General features: G+C 35.6%; 4 protein-coding genes across 4 annotated transcripts; 1 reads left to right on the plus strand and 3 right to left on the minus strand.

Moving 5' to 3' along the window:
- Positions 1 to 86: 86 nt before the first annotated feature.
- Positions 87 to 2,382, minus strand: LOC9305995 (berberine bridge enzyme-like 19). The gene is made up of 2 exons (XM_002869878.2): positions 705 to 2,382; positions 87 to 333 (listed from the first exon to the last, which is right to left on the minus strand). Exons 1-2 carry the CDS (start codon positions 2,326 to 2,328, stop codon positions 233 to 235), a joined length of 1,725 nt encoding a protein of 574 aa, XP_002869924.1. The 5' UTR covers positions 2,329 to 2,382; the 3' UTR covers positions 87 to 232.
- Positions 2,383 to 5,346: 2,964 nt separating this feature from the next.
- LOC9305996 (berberine bridge enzyme-like 18) lies at positions 5,347 to 7,537 on the minus strand. Its single transcript, XM_002869879.2, has one exon. The coding sequence runs from the start codon at positions 7,131 to 7,133 to the stop codon at positions 5,535 to 5,537; it is 1,599 nt and encodes a 532-aa protein (XP_002869925.1). The 5' UTR covers positions 7,134 to 7,537; the 3' UTR covers positions 5,347 to 5,534.
- Positions 7,538 to 12,687: 5,150 nt separating this feature from the next.
- LOC9305997 lies at positions 12,688 to 13,985 on the plus strand. Its single transcript, XM_002867828.2, has 4 exons — positions 12,688 to 12,764; positions 12,866 to 13,337; positions 13,446 to 13,653; positions 13,921 to 13,985. Exons 1-4 carry the CDS (start codon positions 12,688 to 12,690, stop codon positions 13,983 to 13,985), a joined length of 822 nt encoding a protein of 273 aa, XP_002867874.1.
- A 171-nt stretch (positions 13,986 to 14,156) lies between these two features.
- Positions 14,157 to 16,064, minus strand: LOC9303947 (berberine bridge enzyme-like 17). Its single transcript, XM_021019273.1, has one exon. The coding sequence runs from the start codon at positions 15,800 to 15,802 to the stop codon at positions 14,213 to 14,215; it is 1,590 nt and encodes a 529-aa protein (XP_020874932.1). The 5' UTR covers positions 15,803 to 16,064; the 3' UTR covers positions 14,157 to 14,212.
- Positions 16,065 to 17,562: the final 1,498 nt, after the last annotated feature.

Here is a 17,562-nt window from a genome sequence, read left to right on the forward strand (position 1 = left end):
TATGGCCGGGCCACGCCAATGTCTGTGGTCTGGGGATAAAAAAGCATTAAGCCAACCCACTCACTAACACTTCATTGTATGCTCTGTTTCTAATGCAAATCTCAACCTTTAAAAACACTTGCAACTACTTCAGATAACTTAGAAAGATCTGAAAGAGTGAGGCTCTGTTCATCTTATGAAGAGATATCATCACTCAACAATTCAAAACAAAACAGAAAACAATCTCAAGATTCTAGAAGACATGTAAGACCACCGTCGCAACTACGGTGGCTCCTCCAGCTCGTGACCACCGTTTCGCCTTTCCCGGCTCAGGCAACAACGTTCCCTTTGCATCTGCGACCAAATTGGGTCCAAAAGTCAACACTATCATTTCATTACACAAAATTGCAGCAGAATCATCGTCAACTACTCCAAACCAAACCACAAATTTCCACAGTTTTCACCTTAAATTTCGAAAGCAGGTTAAGCTATTTTCAACAATCAGTGGTTTCGAATTCACCAGAAACTTTGACTTATCACTTCGCTCATACAAACCCAATATAGGCTTCCACATAATAAAACGAGCTTGTTGTAGAGTTCCTAGAACAGAGATACTATACAATATACAATATCCAAAACCATATATTCTATAGTGATTCACTAAAACATTACATTATAGCAAACCAATCTGTATAATAAATGATCAAATATCTTTTATGCCTTACTTTTCAAGGTAGGTATACTCTGTTCATTCCTGAAGAAATTCCCGGGATCAACCGCGGTTTTGATCTTTACTAATCGATCGAAATTCTCTCCGAAATACTTCCTTCCATACACCTCTCCTTCCTTGTAACTATTCACCCCATGATCATTCACACCGATATCCACATCCCGGTAATTGAAGTACGCACTCCTAGGGTTCTTGCTCACAAACCCAGTCATGAAACTGTAAAGCACTTTAGCCTGATTCAAGTACCCCTTCTCTATCTCTGCAGAGTTTTCTTTCCAGTTCACAGAGTACTGAATCTTGAAAAGCTTGTTTCGATGTGGAAACGGCGTCGCGTTAACCGCAACCTCCGCCATTTTCCCTCCATACGGGTTGAAAACCAGCCCGATTTTCCCCAACTCAATCATCTTCTTGAACAAAGACTCAATACCTTTCCTAGGAATCGCAGTCGCGACATAGTCCGATTTCCTCTTCCCGAAACTCGCTGTATCAAGATTCCGATCAAGAAACACTTTAGGATCTTCCTGAGTAGCGTTAACACGATTATCCCACCATAAAGCAGACTGAAACCAAGTCATCTCCGAACAATTCTCTTTCGTTAAACCCAATTCAGGAAACTCCTTACGAAGCAAAGCAACAACTGTATCTGCTCTGCCTAGAAACAGAGCAACCACAGAAGCTCTCACAGTCTTCACCTTCTTCCTCGTAACTGGTTGAATCAACATTCTCATAAACAGATTCCGGTCGGTTTTCGGACCAACCGATTGCCATTTATAAACCATATCCACAGCTCCTGAATCCATATACTGCTCCACTCTAAAAACCGTAACGATCGATGGCACAGGAACAAGCTTGACCTTGTATCCCAAAACGACGCCGTAGCTCCCTCCTCCTCCTCCGGTAATTGCCCAGAAAAGATCCTCACCCATTGCTTTCCGATCTAAAACCCGACCGTTTACATCGACGATCTTCGCATCCTCAACGTAATCCACAGATAATCCGAATTTTCTCAACATGTTACCGTAACCACCGCCGCTTAAATGCCCACCAACACCAACCGTCGGACAAACTCCGGCAGGGAATCCATGGACTTTGCTTTTCTCCCAAATCCGATAATAAACCTCTCCAAGAGTCGCTCCGGCGGAGATCCAAGCCGAATTCGAGGCGATATCTACAGAGACATCACGGATATTCGACAAGTCGAGTATGAAAAAGGGTTTATCGGAAATGTAAGAGAGACCATCGTAATCATGACCGCCGCTTCGGATTTTGAGGAGGAAATTTAGGGTTTTTGAGCAAGTGACGGCGGCGCTGACGTGGCTCTCGGAGCGAGGAGTGATTATGATCGTGGGTTTTGGAGTAGAGGAAGTGTTGAACCTCGCATTGCGGATGTAAGCACGGAGGACAGAGGAGAAAGAAGGATTACTCTGAGAGAAGACATTGTCAGTGATTTGGGATTGTGGAGATTTCGTCTTCTCGGAGAAACACTTGAGGAAAGAGTTGTATACAGAGTTGGACGAGGAAGGAGATGGTTGAGAGAGAGATGAGAGAGGTAGAGAGAAGAAGAGGAGGAAGAAGAAGAAAGGGACAGAGACAAAGGTTCGTGGAGGTGTCGTGAGCATTTTGTGAAAAATGGGATCTCTTTTTTTTTTGTTCTTGGGTCTCGTGTTCTTCTGTTCTTGTACTTATCCGTGTTTATTTATAACCGCAGGGAAGAAGAAGATCTGTTTTTTTTTTGGAAAGTACTTTTTTTTTTTTATTCGCATAACTGAAGATATAAGAGGGAATTAGGGATATGATTAGTGATTACAGATTTCATTTTTTGTTTGATTTAGAAAAATACTTAAGGAAAAGATTTTTATTTTTGACAATGGAATAATAAGAATTTAAAATCCAGATTTCATTTAAAAAATACTAAGGATACATATTTAATTCAAATGTATCTAAAACTTTATTCAGTTCGTCTACATTTATGTTCATTTGATTCATTATAGTATTTGAAGTTTCAAACATTTATTAAAAGATGATCAGTACACATCAGTATATCTATTATAATTTCTTTTCTTATTATCAGAGATTTGCATATTAATAATAACTTAGACTAGTCTTTAATATCTATAAATTAGGAGTTACTTTACTAATTAAAACGTTTATACTAGTACAAAGATGCAAATATTAGAGATTTCGTAGATGAAAAAGGACAGTTTTGGTCTAGAACCACACGGTAAAAAGTGTAGAAACGCTTTAGTACTTTTTTTTTTTTTTTTTTTTTGCATCCGATGTTCTCAAGTCAATGGTCGTAGGCTCGTAGCATTGATTGGTCGGCGTCGGTAATGTAATCCAATTGGGGTTGTGGGCTAGTGGATGGATGAGCAAAAGAAAAGTCCAACTTTAAGACTTTAAACATGTACATTGTTTTTTTTTTTTTTTTTTATGTACATTGTTTTATAAACGAAGCTTCGATTCAATCTCCTGCAACTTTTTTGTTCGTTCGTTTATCATTTTCACTTTTTGATGAAAAATAGAATTGTAGACTTTAAAGATCCTTCCATTTTGTTAACAGTCAGTATTTGTTTTATTTCTCTCTATATATTCTTCTATAGCAACAAAAATTAGCATGTGAATGGAAAAGTTTGACTAGACATTCTGAAATGCTATAAATTAAGATTTTTCAACAACCATCAAAATCAGAAAACCGCGTTACAAGTTAAACTTCTGTAATACTAATATATATGATCAAATACATTGTATATTAAAATTTTGTACACTCATTTAGTTTTCATCTTTGATGCGTCTGACTTTCAAGTCTTCTTCCCATGTTGAGAGCAAAGTCTCCTTCTGTTAAGACTTCAAATAGAAAACGATATACAAATATTATTTTGTTTGACGGGAAAACTATAGTTGCTTAGATGAGGTGCATATTTTTGTTGACGAGTCTACAATATTAGGATGTACACTAATGGGCAGTGTTTACTGTTTAGGATATTGCAAGTGTACACGTAAATCTTAAACCCTCTAAAGAAATTTCAGTTGAAATTGTATTGTTATAGTTGAAAATCAAATGGTTCAAAAGCAATATTCAGAAACCATAACGTCTTTTTTGTTCGTTTTCCTTTTACTTACTACCAAATGAAAACTGACGATACAATTACAAAATATCCAAGAATTCGTACACAAACTAATTTAACCTATTTAATATCTAAATGAACTATTAAAAAATATTAAGTAGCAAATAACTATTAATTGTTTTCTAAATGAACAAGCTGGAATTGGTTAAAAACCAAAGATTCGCCACTATTTATTGCATTTTTTTTGTTCGCTTTTATTTTCCACTTTTACGACAAAAAATCTATTGTAGACTCAATTTTTTTAAAAAAATAGTATAGTCGTTTAATTTTCTGTATCACTCTATGTATTTCCTCTATATATATATTCACAAAAATTCATGTGAATGGAACAAAATATTGACTAGAATTCTGAAAATATCTATTTAGAATTTAATTTGCATGAACCATCAAAATCAGAGATGAGTCTCATTAAAAGTTTTTGACTATTAATTTGATTACATTGTAAAATGTAGTTTTGTACACTCATTTCGTTTTCATCTTTGATGTTTCTGACTTTCAAGTTTTTTTCTTTTATTTTGGGTCAAAAAGTCCTCTTCTGTTAAGAATTTTTTAAAAGATCCAATAAACCAGTACATAAAATTCTTTTTACGAAACAATAGTTTAAAAAAGAAAAAGAAAAAGAAACTGTATTTTCCATTGATTAGATGCATACTTTGTTGTTGCTCGCGAGCTGTAATATTAGAGATGTACACGATACAATTCCATTCTCTAGTGCATTTTTGGTTGTTGTGGGCAATGTTGGGATAAAAAAGATCTTGAGGGTTTGGTTCTTTGGTGTGCGTCTATCACGTGTAAAAAATGATTAAGTTACACTATAAGATTCATTATGATAAAACAACAAAAATTATTTTTATTATTATGTTTGGTTGTTAAAGTTGAAAGTGAAAGGGTTGTATTTGTGTGGATTACATTTAAAAACGTTGTGACTTGTGAGTATGCGTTCACGAATTCATTCCACAATAACGTGTCTTTCTTCGTTTTTCTTTGACTTCTCATTACGCCGAAAAGTAACAATTCTATTTTGCATCTCAAAAAGTTATTAGTTAAGCCTTTGGTTTATAATTGTTCTGACTTATACATCATTTCACAGATTAATTCTTAAAATTCAAATGTTTGATTAACTCCTAGCATTTTTCTTCACCAGCATCTGTGAGTGCATGACCACTACGATTGCTTCCGGCATCAATATCTGTTGCTACTTCCATCAGCTTACGTCACGTGCAAGAAACCATAATGTCTTGTCGAAGTAAGTAATCAGTTTCAGGTTAATATTTTCGATCTAGAGCTAGGAAAAGCTTCCTCCACAACCAAAACGTCCACTCAGGTTAAGTAGACGGAGTGGACGTTTCTTAAAACTTTCTGGTTAAGTCACCGTATACACTTCTTCCGTCGAACGCGGAACGCATAAACTATTTATCTTCACTATCCATGTTCCATTATCAGTATTTTAACCTAGACCTGCTTGCTTTTGAAGAAAACTTATGTTCTTCTTCTGAGAGTTTTCAAGCAAAATCCTTTTAAGTTTTTCTTGTTCTACACGTTAATGTCTTTGAATGAAAATACAATGAAATATATCATGTTTTTACTAGAAAAAGAACTTCATTTTCATCTAGACTTGACAAGATCACATATACCTAACCAATCAAACACTTCACCATACTACTCTAGCTCTCTCTTTATGGCACAAAATCTTGAATCTTTCAAATAACTTCAACAGATTTAAAAGGAGGAATACTCTGTTCATCACAGAAGAAATCAAAAGGATCAACACTTGTCTTAACTCTAACCAATCTCTCGAAATTATCTTTAAAATACTTCACTCCCCAACTCTTCCCTTCCTCGTACTTACTCCTCTTACCTCCAACATACATCCCCAAATCAAGATCTCTCAGATTTATATAAGCTCCTCTCGGAGAACTCGCAACAAACTCACTCATATCATCGTAAACTCTCTCCACCCATCTCATATACTTCTCTTTCACGTCTCCTCTCCAGTAATTCAGATACTGAATCTCGAATATATTCCCCTTTCGATGCGGAAATGGCGTCTCGTAATCCGCAATCTCACTCATTTTACCACCAAATGGAGTGAAAATTAGCTGAGCATGCTCTGCTTCTGGTTCTTGCAACCATCTCCACAAATTTGAAATCGCGGTTTCAGGCATTGGTTCTTGAACAAAATCAGATTTAGCCTTGAAAGCTAACGACGCTCGTGTACGTCTACTAAGAACATCGATCGGTTCTTCTCCTAACTCAGCAAACCAAACCACTGACTCAATCCAACTCATCTCTTGACAATCATCTTCCTCCAAACCCAATTCAGGAAATTCCCGGTTTACCATTTTCAACAGATTGTTAACCGAACCAAGATACAAACCCGGAAACGAAGCTCGAACCATGTTCTTGTATCTCTGCAACATAACTCGTATGAATAAATCATCAGAGACTCTATCAGCCACAAATTGCCAACGATGAATGATCTTTAAAGAACTCTGTTCTGAGAATTTCGTGACGTTGAAGACAGTTACTGTTGATGGAACATTGATTAAACCGATCTTCCATGAAAGAACAACGCAAAAGCTTGATCCACCACCTCCACGAATCGCCCAGAAGAAATCTTCACCCATCTCTCGTCTTTCAAGAATCCTCCCTCGTGCATCGACAACACGTGCGTCTATCACGTGATCGGCTGCCAAACCGTATTTTCTCAGTAAAGTACCGTAGCCTCCGCCGCTGAAGTGTCCTCCGACGCCGACGGTGGGGCAAACACCGGCGGGGAACGCTAAAGTTCGATTCTTTTTGCCGATTTCGCAGAATAGTTCACCGATCGTGGCTCCGGTTTGGACCCAAACCGACCGGTTATCGACGTCAATTGTGATAGACCGGAGGTTTCTTAAATCGAGGATTACGAAGGGTTTGCGGGTAACGTAAGAAAGGCCTTCGTAATCGTGTCCTCCGCTTCGGGTTCTGATGTGGATATCGAACCGGCGTGCGCATTTAACCGCTGATTGAACATCGGAAGGTTGAACCGGAGTTAGGATTAAAACCGGTTTAGGTGTATCAGGAGCAGAGAATCTTGGATTCTGTATTGATGACGCTAAGACAGAGGAGAAAGAAGTGTCGTTTGGTGTGTGTATGACTCTTGAAACGATGTTAGAGTCGTTAAACCGGAGAGAGAGACATTGGAGGAAACCGGCTTGATTGGTCCGGTTAGCTGAAACCGGATGAGAACTTGATAGAAGTAAGGTAATGGTAGTGGAGAAGATCAATACATAGCTAAAGAGGCTTTGGAGTTTCATATTTTTGTTTTGGTTTCTGCAACAATGAAGTTTGCTTTTAGGTAGAAAGATGGAAGAGTGAAGCGGACAAAATATTTACTAATTTTAAATTAGGTTTTGGAGTAAGATTAAGAAAATTGAAAGTGAAAACATTTAAAGATTTGGTAGTGGGATATAATTAGAAAAGTTGTGGATAGATAGAATCACACGTCTTGATCCAAAAAATAATAGATGGATGTGATAATTGGATGGCATTTGTCATACATTGAGTGGGACTATCTTGGACTGATGTGAAGCAATTCAATAGGGTTATTGTTGTTGGTATTGATTCAGTTATGCGGGTCGATTTTAATGTGACTAATATCTTAACCTAAATTTACATTATCGCTAGATTGATTTGTATTCCTGCAAAATAATTCGTCTTAAACAAGTTTAGCATGAATTTTCACGGATGATTTGTAATCACTTAAAAAGCATATGCATATAAAGGAGTTATTATTGTAAGGACGATATGCATATAAAGGCGTTATTATTGTATTGGACGACCACATGCGTGATATTATATATTAACCGGTAGATATTGACGACACGATAATTGGATTCTGGATATAGACGGAAACAAGGGTGGGTTCAATAATAATGAGTATTGATAGCGATGGAAACAAGGGTGGGTTCAATAATAATGAGTATTGATAGCGATCGATTAGAAATGGAAACTCTAAACTCTTATCCAGTTTAATAACTCCAACGTACGTAGCTAGTTTAGTCGCCACACACTTTTTTGTTCTCTACGAAGTCTTGGATTAGAACGTACGTTAATTACACCACGTTGTTAGTCCAATAGTAGAGATTCTTTTTAAGAGTAAAGCTTATTAGTCAAATACTCGGACTTCGTAACTGAGATTCCGAATCAGATTTGTTATCCATTTTGAAAATAAAAAATGATTATATATTTGCATCTTCATTATTTCGTACGAATAGAAAAGAAAAGCCAATGTAATAATAAAACATAACAAAGTCACATATATTTGACTGAAAAAGCAAAACTTACAATATCATGATTACTATCATCTATCAAATTGTTACATCTAAACATTAAACAACGGTTAGAGAACTTTTCAAGTTTAGCACAATATTAGGCCACAGAACTTCTTTTCCAGATCTATCTTTGGTGTCGTCTCTTTTCCAATGCAACCTCTATAGTCTATACACAAGATCTTTGTTTCTCTATTTTCATCAATGTTAAGAAAACTTGCAAGTTTCCCGCTTTGATCAGCTTTTCTAGACCCTTAAGTGTCATACATCTTTGGTAGATCTTCAGCACCTTTTACATATCTCCAAACCCTAACTCCCGGATCAATCATAGACGCTTATTTGATAAACTCTCTTACGATGATCAAAACCAAAAACGGTACAACATGTTGTCAATAAGTTATAGGTCTTACTATATTGCAAGTCTTTTTAACAGATAAATCCAGGCATTTTTGGTGACGGACATCTTTGGACATACGGATTTTGGTTGGTATGCATGTGAACATATTATATATGCTGAACTCATTAACCAAATAATATGTAAATATTTAACATATGATTTTGATAGGGTAAAAGTGGAAAAGGATGTTATAATATGGCATGCCCAGGGTTTGTTCAAGTATCGAATGTGGTTCCCATAGTCAAACCCCTGTACCTTGAGGGAGGGGACTCTGCGTCGTTGCAGTGGGCCATCCATCAAGTAAGTTTCTAATTTTCTACACTTCATTCGTTTTTTAATAATATGTTTTGAAGATTTTTTTGTTTGTTTCAATAATTTCTTAAGTTTCTAGGCAATATTTTCATGTCATTCTCACTTAGTAGTGAAGGAATTATGATTCTTAAAGGCTAACCATTAATAAAATCAAATAAGTGATCAATTTATTAAAACTATAGCATTTTTAGTCCAAACACTTTGCCTTTTCAAGTAATTTGATTAGCACATTATTTTACTATGAATTTTTATTCACAAATGAATTTTGTTTTGCCCTTAAAAAAGGATGAATAAACAAGAAACTGGTGGGTTATACAAATGTCGCCTTATACATACAACGGTTATTGGTCATGAAGTCTTATACAAATGTCGCCTTATACATACACCCGAACCAACTTTTCATTCAATATTCAACATGAAGTCTCTCTCCCATATACAGTCCTTACGATCATAAAAAAGGTTATTTGTAATATCCATAATGTTCATCTTCTCGTTCATCACAATTCTCTTGAGCGTTACCGTTTACACCTTTTCATATATATACTCCCGAAAAACATTTCCAAACTTGCTTCTTAAGGTCAAAACCTCAACCCAAGTATCCAACAAATATGACTCATTACACTTTGAGATTACATAGATTTTCCCATCTACAACACCAAATGCAGCACAGTCTCATGTCACACACATAATATGAAGAAATCGACACGTGCTAATCAAACAATCGATAACAAACATATTAAAGGTGAGATCACCATTAATGCACCAACTAAAACATAGATATCTTGACTTTTTACAATACTAGAAGATCTCCTGACAAGGAAGAGAAGAGATATAAGGAAATGCAACCAATTTGCGGTTATAAGAGATAGATTTTTTTTGGGTAAGATTCTTGACTGAGAGTATACCAATTAGGATCGTCTTCATGATCATATCTCAATGACACGTGAAAGAACGTTTTAGGCCCATTCAAGGATTGAAGGTACAAATCTTTGACGAAGGAATGAAACGACGAAATGTCGTGGACACAAGATATAGTGAAAGGTGGTCACATCTTGGGTCATAGTTAAGAAAAACATTTCGCAATGATATTATGTGACAGAGAAAAAGATAGAGGGAACAAAGATAATTTTACTTTAGTCAGTTTCTTGAATTTTGGTAGGAAATTTACGACGTTTAATTTGCAATAACCACGAAAGACACATTTAGTATGAGTATGAACTATCAACAGAAAGATGGCGGCATAAGTCTAACTAATTTCTCAAAATAGGTTAAAACCCCCGTTCTCAAAATAGGTTAGTCATACACAATCTATCAGGGATTTTAAACCTATTTAATAAAAGTAATTAAATTATTATATAAACTTTTACCGCCACCCTTACTTTCACAGTTCATACTCATATTGAATATGACTTTTGTAGTTAGTGAAAACGCAGTAGATACTTCACCAAAATTTAAGAAACCAGCTGATGTAAAATGATCTTTGTTTTCTTCATCTCTTTTGCTACCAAATAAAATCATTGTAAAGAGTTTTTCTTACGTTCCACAATGTGACTACCCTTCATTATCTCTTGTCTCTAGGACTTTCATTGTCTCATCACTTTGTAATCATGAAAAAGACAGTTGGTAAACTCTCAATCGAAAACCATACGAAAAAATGAATCTAACTCTTATGACCACAAATTGGTTCCATTTCATTCTTTTATTTCTCTGCCTTGTTGGGGATATTCTATTATTGTAATATGCCAACAGATCTATGTTCTTGGTGGAGGGATCATTAGTAAGCTCACCTATAATGTGTTTTTATCGATAGCATGCTTAGCACTTGTCAAATTCTTCCTAGTATATGTGTGCCATCGTTTAATGTTGTATATATCTATCTAATCCAAGGGTGTAATAAGATAGATTCTTTGGATATTTGGGTTATTCAAGGAGAAAATTTGAGAATGTTTTTTTTGGGTTTGTGTAATGAAAACGTGTAAAAGATAACGCTAAATAATATTGTGATGGACGAGAAGATTTACATAATAGATCGTACAATATATTGTTTATGATCCTAAGAAAGGTATATAGTAGATGGACTTAATGTTGAATAGTGAATTGGAAAGTTGGTTCGTGCGTTATTGACAACATGTTGTATATCTTTGGATTTGATCATCGAAAGGAGTTTATCAAATAAACATCTTGGACATAAAAGTTATCAAATATCTCTGTATTTTTCTTATATGTTGGAGTTTTGAGGTTGAAAAGCTTCTTTATTGTTGGATTAATGTTGTGGTCCAATGTCAACTAAAATGTGTTAACTTAATTCAAGATTCAGTAGAGAACCTTATATACGAGCTTATATGTATCCCAGTTTCCAATATGGGATATTCAAGCATTCTAATACTATGTGAAATCGATGTCCAAATTAAGAGAAAGTTTTTGAACACAACGGTCGACATATTTTGAACATAACTGTCAACATATAAAATTCGCGCGCAAACGAAAATCTAAAGTTGCAACTACCAGCCTAAACTAAAATCTATTAAACCTATACGCATAAAAATAAACAATGTTACACCTAAATTTAACTAGCATCTCCATATATTGAAAAAGATTATTGGTGGGTTTATTACAGCAGATAAGAAACATTGGGATCGTTGAAGAACGCAGAAGTGTTGTTTTGTTTTCTAATTTTTTTCCAAAATAATGTATAGATGCTCAAGAACTACATAAGAAAAGTAGGACTCACCAACGGAAATTGCAAGGAGACAACGACGATTGAAGGTTTGGTAATATCAAACAAAACGCTCAATCTGTACCAAAAACCTGACCGATCCAAAAGTTCAAAACCTCAATTAAAAAGTAATAGATCTCAAAAACAAAAATCCAATGCAGAAATAACGAAGAGAACATATAAATTACATGAAGATGTGAAATTCTGACCGTAAGATCCAGTTCTAAAGAGACTGGTTTCTTCAGTTCGAACGATCGATGGTGATGGTGTGTATCTTTAGTTCGCTCTAAAAGCTTTTCTTATCGGACAACACTCCAAAAACTCTTGTGTGATGTTGATTGTTGACAAGTAGATAACGTTCTTGAGTGTTTATTTCACTCATTATATAATACAAAAAAAAAGAGTGTATTGATACATCCGAATGTTAATTTGTAAATTGTCCTCTTACCATTTACCATTTTTAGAAGATTTATGTCTATCTTCTTGTAGATTTGTTCAAACTTTGAAGATTTTGTCATTATTACTTTTATCGGCAAGTTAATTATGATTGCATTTTGTCCTTGAGAAAAAGTTATACTATTTGACAAACCAAAAGTCCAAAACCAATTGTGGGCATATTTCAAAGAACTCGTTTGTGTCTATTGGGCTTAACTTAGTTTAAAGACCCATTAGGCCATTACACATGCACGTTCGAATCACCATTATAACTTAAGACACAATTGATCGGTTTAGTAAATTAGCTAAACCAATTTGCCTCTGCTTACAAAAAAAAATCCCCTATTTGCCTATGATAATTTACTGACACTATTGCAGCTAATTCTTTGGCATCCACAAGATTTTTAATTGTTAGTACAATAAGATCTTGAATGAACATTCATAACATCGTTCAGAGATAAATATTTCACAATGGCATAGATTGATGAATATACACAATGGCAATAGATCTTATTGTACGATGTGAAAGAAAACCAAAAACTTTATATACAAAATTCTCGTAGTTTCTAGGGCTTTTTCACTCGTTTTGTTTATGGTTTGTTGTTTTGCTTTTCTTATCACACTACTATACATAATACTTCTTCTCTCTTACAGATATATGATATTGTTCTTTATAAAGGATGAAGAAAAAGTTCAAACACGAACTAGAAGATAAGGATAATGTTCAAGAGTATGGACGTCCTAACTGCAAAAGAAAGTAAAGTCCACTACTCTTTATGTTATAAAATCTTTGTTTCTATGAGTTGTGTTATATATATATGTTCACTTATCCTAGATAGATTCTCATTTCTGGTGTAGATATAGTGCACTGGATGCTCTGAGATTATTTTCTATGGAAGGCGATTCTTTTCATTGTGAAAATTGCAATGGTGAACTTGTTATGGAATGTAACAAGCTAACTTCCCAAGAAGTACTAGTAGATGGAAGTGACAATGCAAGGAGACGGCGGGATCATCTAAAAGATTTGCTTCAGATTATGGAAGTTCGACTGAAACCTCTGATGGATCATATAAACAGAATAAAAGACCTACCGCTTCCTAGCTTTGAATCTTTTCCGGCATGGGAGGCTCGTGCAGCTACGTATGCTCGTGAAAATGGTGATCGTAATTCTGATGATTTGATCAAGAAAGGAATGAATCTGACCGATGAACAACGAGGAGAAATAAGACATGGAGCAGAGGTTTATGATGGTGGCTTAGGAGAAGCTGCAGAACTTTCAGATGACAAGAAATCATCCCTGGGAAATGGTGTTGATGATAAGGATTTGAAGGTAATGCCTTTTGGGGGAAAATTCTTTGTGTCTAGATTCTCACATGTAGTAGTATCTTTGTGGATTTTGTTTCCAAAATTTTGATTTAGTATTTTTGTTTTGCTTCAGAATGAATATATCAAAGGGTACTTGGCCGCTAAACTGGAGCAGCATGAGCTAGCTGAAAAGCTGAATCAGCAAGAATCCGCAGGCCAATCAACAACCACTGACATTGAATTGGCTACTACATCCTCAGATCTTCAGGTTGGTATGAAGTGTAAACGTGAAGAGGAAGATGAAGAAGATGTTGCATGGGGAGAAACGTTTAATGTTTCAGGTCAGTTTTGAGTTTACTATTATTACTTCATTTCCTATATGAAACAAGTCAACAACACATTAGTTACTTAGAAGGGACCTTGTTTAGTTTTTTCAAGTATAAAACCGCGCGAAACAGAGTGTTTCAGAAAAAGGACAGTTTGCTTTGAATGTTTTGAGATTGCAGAACTTCAAGAAGAAGACATGCGCCGCTCATAGTTTAACTAATATTAGTTTAAGTCTCATTTGGTGTACATGTGATGCTCAACTTTACTTTCTTTATATGCAGCAAATGGAAACTACAAGGTGGACATGAATGTGGAAGCCGAAAAAGCAGAAGAAAGAGATTTCTAATGGACTTAGGCTTGACCAAAGTGTTCTAATTGTTTTCCAAGAAATTTATGGTACCATTTTTCTTATGCGATTCTTTCACAAATCCAACACAGATAGTCCCAAATTGATTGATCATTGAATAACAAATATCACAAAACAGAAAATCCTTACATGAGCTATAATGCATGCTGATTACTTTTTATTTTAATTATTTTTTTTTTGGTTAAATGCCACATGGCTTAAAAGAGTTACATTGCACGAACAGGAGGAATACTCTGTTCGAATCTAAAGAAATTCTGAGGGTCATACTTAGCTTTAACTTCCATCAATCTCTTAAAGTTCCCCAAGAAATACCTGGATCCATAGATCTCTGCAGCTTCTTCAACATTGGTTTTACCACTAATATTGCTTCCGACATCGATATCTCTGTAATTCAAGAACGCCTCTCTCGGGTTGCTTGACACGTACGGCTCCATCTCATCGTAAATCTCTTTCATCAGACCGAGATTAGCGTCTGTGGCGTTTGCGTCTGTCCATAACGCAAAGTACTGAATCTTGAACAAGTTTCCTTTTCGATGAGGAAAAGCCGTGGCATCAGCCGGAATCTTGTCCATCACTCCGCCGTAAGGGTTCCATTGCATCCACATATTGTTGAACTTCAACATTGTTTTCCAGATCTTCTCCATTCCTTCTTTTGGGATTGGTTTCTTGACGTAATCCGATTTACTCTTGAAGAATGCTCCTGGCGGATCCGATGGTCTAGCCAATAGAAGGCTTGTCGATGTTCCCACAGGATAGTTCTGCCAAAACATTGTCGTATTAATCCAGCTCATTTCGTAGCAATCTTCACGTTTTAGCCCTAATTCAGGCAAATTCTTGTTCATAATCGCCATGAGCCTCCTTGCTGAGCCTAAAAACTGAGCGTAGAACACAGCCGCGATGGTTTTCTCGCTAGGTACCGCGCCATTTATGACTTGAGGCATTGCTCTCAAGAAAAGGTCTCGAGGCAATTTGCTAGAGACAAGCTGCCATTTGTAGAGAACATCAGTAACTCCTTGCTCCAATGTTTTATTAACCTTAAAAACTGTCACGGTCTTTGGAACATCGACGAGGTTGATTTTCCAGGAAAGGATAACTCCGAAGCTTGCGCCCCCACCGCCTCGAATAGCCCACAATAGATCACGTCCCAAGGTAGCTCCTGTCAAGATATTGCCGTTGACATCAACTATTCGAGCATCAACGACATGATCGACTGAAATTCCGTACTTTCTAATCAAATTTCCGTATCCTCCGCCGCTGATGTGTCCTCCCGCCCCTAATGTAGGACAAACGCCACCCGCAAACGCTAGCGTTTTGCTAGCCTCTGCGATTTTGGTGTAGAGCTCTCCCATGGTCGCACCTGCATCAACCCAAGCTTGCTTTCTGAACACGTCAATGGTTATAGACCGGAGATCGTGCATGTCGAGAATAACAAACGGAACAGAGGAGATATATGAAAGTCCCTCATAGTCGTGACCGCCGCTTCGGATACGGATCTGGACTCCATTGACCTTTGCGCAGACCACGGTTGCCTGAACATGAGATTCATGTTTTGCAGCAACAATGGCGATTAGTTTTGTGTCGTTAGGGTTTGAGTACCGTTTATTTTTCGTGTAGGACACGTAAGATGACACGAAGGTGGAGTTCTCATGAGTATAGAGGGCTTCAGTGATCGGATTCTTCGGACTGGTCCGATTACGAAGGCATCGGAGGAAGTTTTCAGTATTTGGTTTCGTTTCATTTGCATCTGAAACCGAAACAAGAAGAACAAGTAGCAGAACATAAACTACTTCTTTCATTACTTTGATTGAATTAAGAACTCAGAGTGATTTTTTAGTTTGTCTTATGTATTAATTGGGATTTCGACACAGAGAAAAAAAAAATCTAGAAAGAAAATTAAACTGAAAGTTGAATTTGTTGGTCATAGGGGTTTTACTTTGAATAAACTTATAAACCTACGAATTGTGGAAACTGAAGTAATGAGGGAAAGTAATTGAATACTTTTTTTTAATGTAATTGGAAACGTAACGTAATGTGAAACACTGAAACTTCATTCATTTTTTTTTTGTTTTTGATAAAAAATGTGTAACTCATAAAGTCAAGATTCAAGAAACCTTCTTAGCAAAAAAAAAAAAGATTCAAGAAACCTCTTTTTTCTTTTTCTTTAAAAAACTAAAAACTCAGAATCAGTTATCATTAAATTTTCTCGGTTAAAATAATAATAATTCTCATTAATTTTTTTTTGTTTTTGCTCGTTGAATTCACCTTTTAATGCATTGCATTAGACCATTAGTATTGTCGAATAATATGGTTTGCGTTTGTATTAGTGTAAAATCTCTAAGATATGTCCGAGAAAGTTTGCAATAAATTTTTCTTTTTTAAGGCAGAAACGTTTATCTTTTTTTCCCCTCAAACATTAATGTCAACTTTTAATTTAGTGTAATTTGACTTTATTTGATTTTTTTGTTTGACAACGAATTTATGTGATTCAAGTGCGGTATTTTGGAAAAAAATTAATTTGTTCACAGAAAAATACCATATACAAATAATTTTACATAATCAATAGTAACTTATAAAATAATAGTAACTTAAATAGTTTTAACTGTTTTCATGATTTTGTCTAATTCATATAAGCCTTCCCTAATAAATTTTTTTACCAAGTAATTAATGTCGGATATTGTTTATCGATCGATCTCAGTCTCACTACAGTGTATTATAATCATCCAAGTAGATTTTGTTTCTTCTTGCAAGATAGAGAAAAAAAAAACAAATAAATATACCACAGAGACAAGAAATATATGAAAGGGATTCGTATTACAATCTTACAAGTACAAGCAAAACCATTCTAGATCACTTTTTACCAACTTATTTTACACATAAACACACAATCTTGAAAATACAAAACTTACATAGTGCTTAAGCGAGGCAGAAAATTAAAACTTGAGAAACCGGGACATAGTAATTGTACCGACGTCGAAAGAACCCTTAGTTTAATTTTGTATGCATCATTAAGACGCACTAAAACCTAGCCCTCGTAGAAGCGGGAAGCCCTAATTAAACTTCCCATATTTAAATTACTTGTAGCCTTTAGACCATCCTCATCCCTAAACCCTTTATGGGTAACTAAAGGAGTGTCTTTAATTTTAATACTAATTAATTTTTAAGATACCCACAAAAGGTTTAGGACTTAGTCCTTCATTTGTGGAATATTCAAGCTCTCTTATTCGTGTGTTGGTTGTGGAATCAATCAACAAACCCTCATTCCCATCTCTACCATCACTCACGTTGCCGGATCTTATTGATCTCAGCGGATTATAATCATCCACGTAGATTTTGTTTGTATCGCAAGAAAGAGAAAAAAGTTTAGAACAAGATAAATAGATTAAAATAGACAAGATATGTATGAAAGGGATTCGAACTAAAGTAGAAGCAAAACTATTCTAGATCATTTTCTTACCAACTTATTTTACCGCATAACCACAAAATTTTGGGTTCAGTGACAACGGAAATGATAATTAGTTTTGGGATCTTGGGCTCCACACACACAAAATTGGTCCGT

This window comes from Arabidopsis lyrata, assembly GCF_000004255.2.
Source record: "Arabidopsis lyrata subsp. lyrata unplaced genomic scaffold ARALYscaffold_7, whole genome shotgun sequence".
NCBI classification, from domain to species: Eukaryota; Viridiplantae; Streptophyta; class Magnoliopsida; order Brassicales; family Brassicaceae; genus Arabidopsis; species Arabidopsis lyrata.

Bases quoted from the DNA above. Each gene is read 5' to 3' on its own strand.
- LOC9303947 (XM_021019273.1), bottom strand. From the start codon at position 15,802: ATGAAAGAAGTAGTTTATGTTCTGCTACTTGTTCTTCTTGTTTCGGTT.
- LOC9305995 (XM_002869878.2), bottom strand. From the start codon at position 2,328: ATGCTCACGACACCTCCACGAACCTTTGTCTCTGTCCCTTTCTTCTTC. The intron at 334-704 runs GTAAGGCATAAA...ATTTGGTCGCAG, and splicing joins GAGTATACCTACCTTGAAAA to ATGCAAAGGGAACGTTGTTG.
- LOC9305997 (XM_002867828.2), top strand. From the start codon at position 12,688: ATGAAGAAAAAGTTCAAACACGAACTAGAAGATAAGGATAATGTTCAA. The intron at 12,765-12,865 runs GTAAAGTCCACT...TTTCTGGTGTAG, and splicing joins CGTCCTAACTGCAAAAGAAA to ATATAGTGCACTGGATGCTC. The intron at 13,338-13,445 runs GTAATGCCTTTT...GTTTTGCTTCAG, and splicing joins TTGATGATAAGGATTTGAAG to AATGAATATATCAAAGGGTA.
- LOC9305996 (XM_002869879.2), bottom strand. From the start codon at position 7,133: ATGAAACTCCAAAGCCTCTTTAGCTATGTATTGATCTTCTCCACTACC.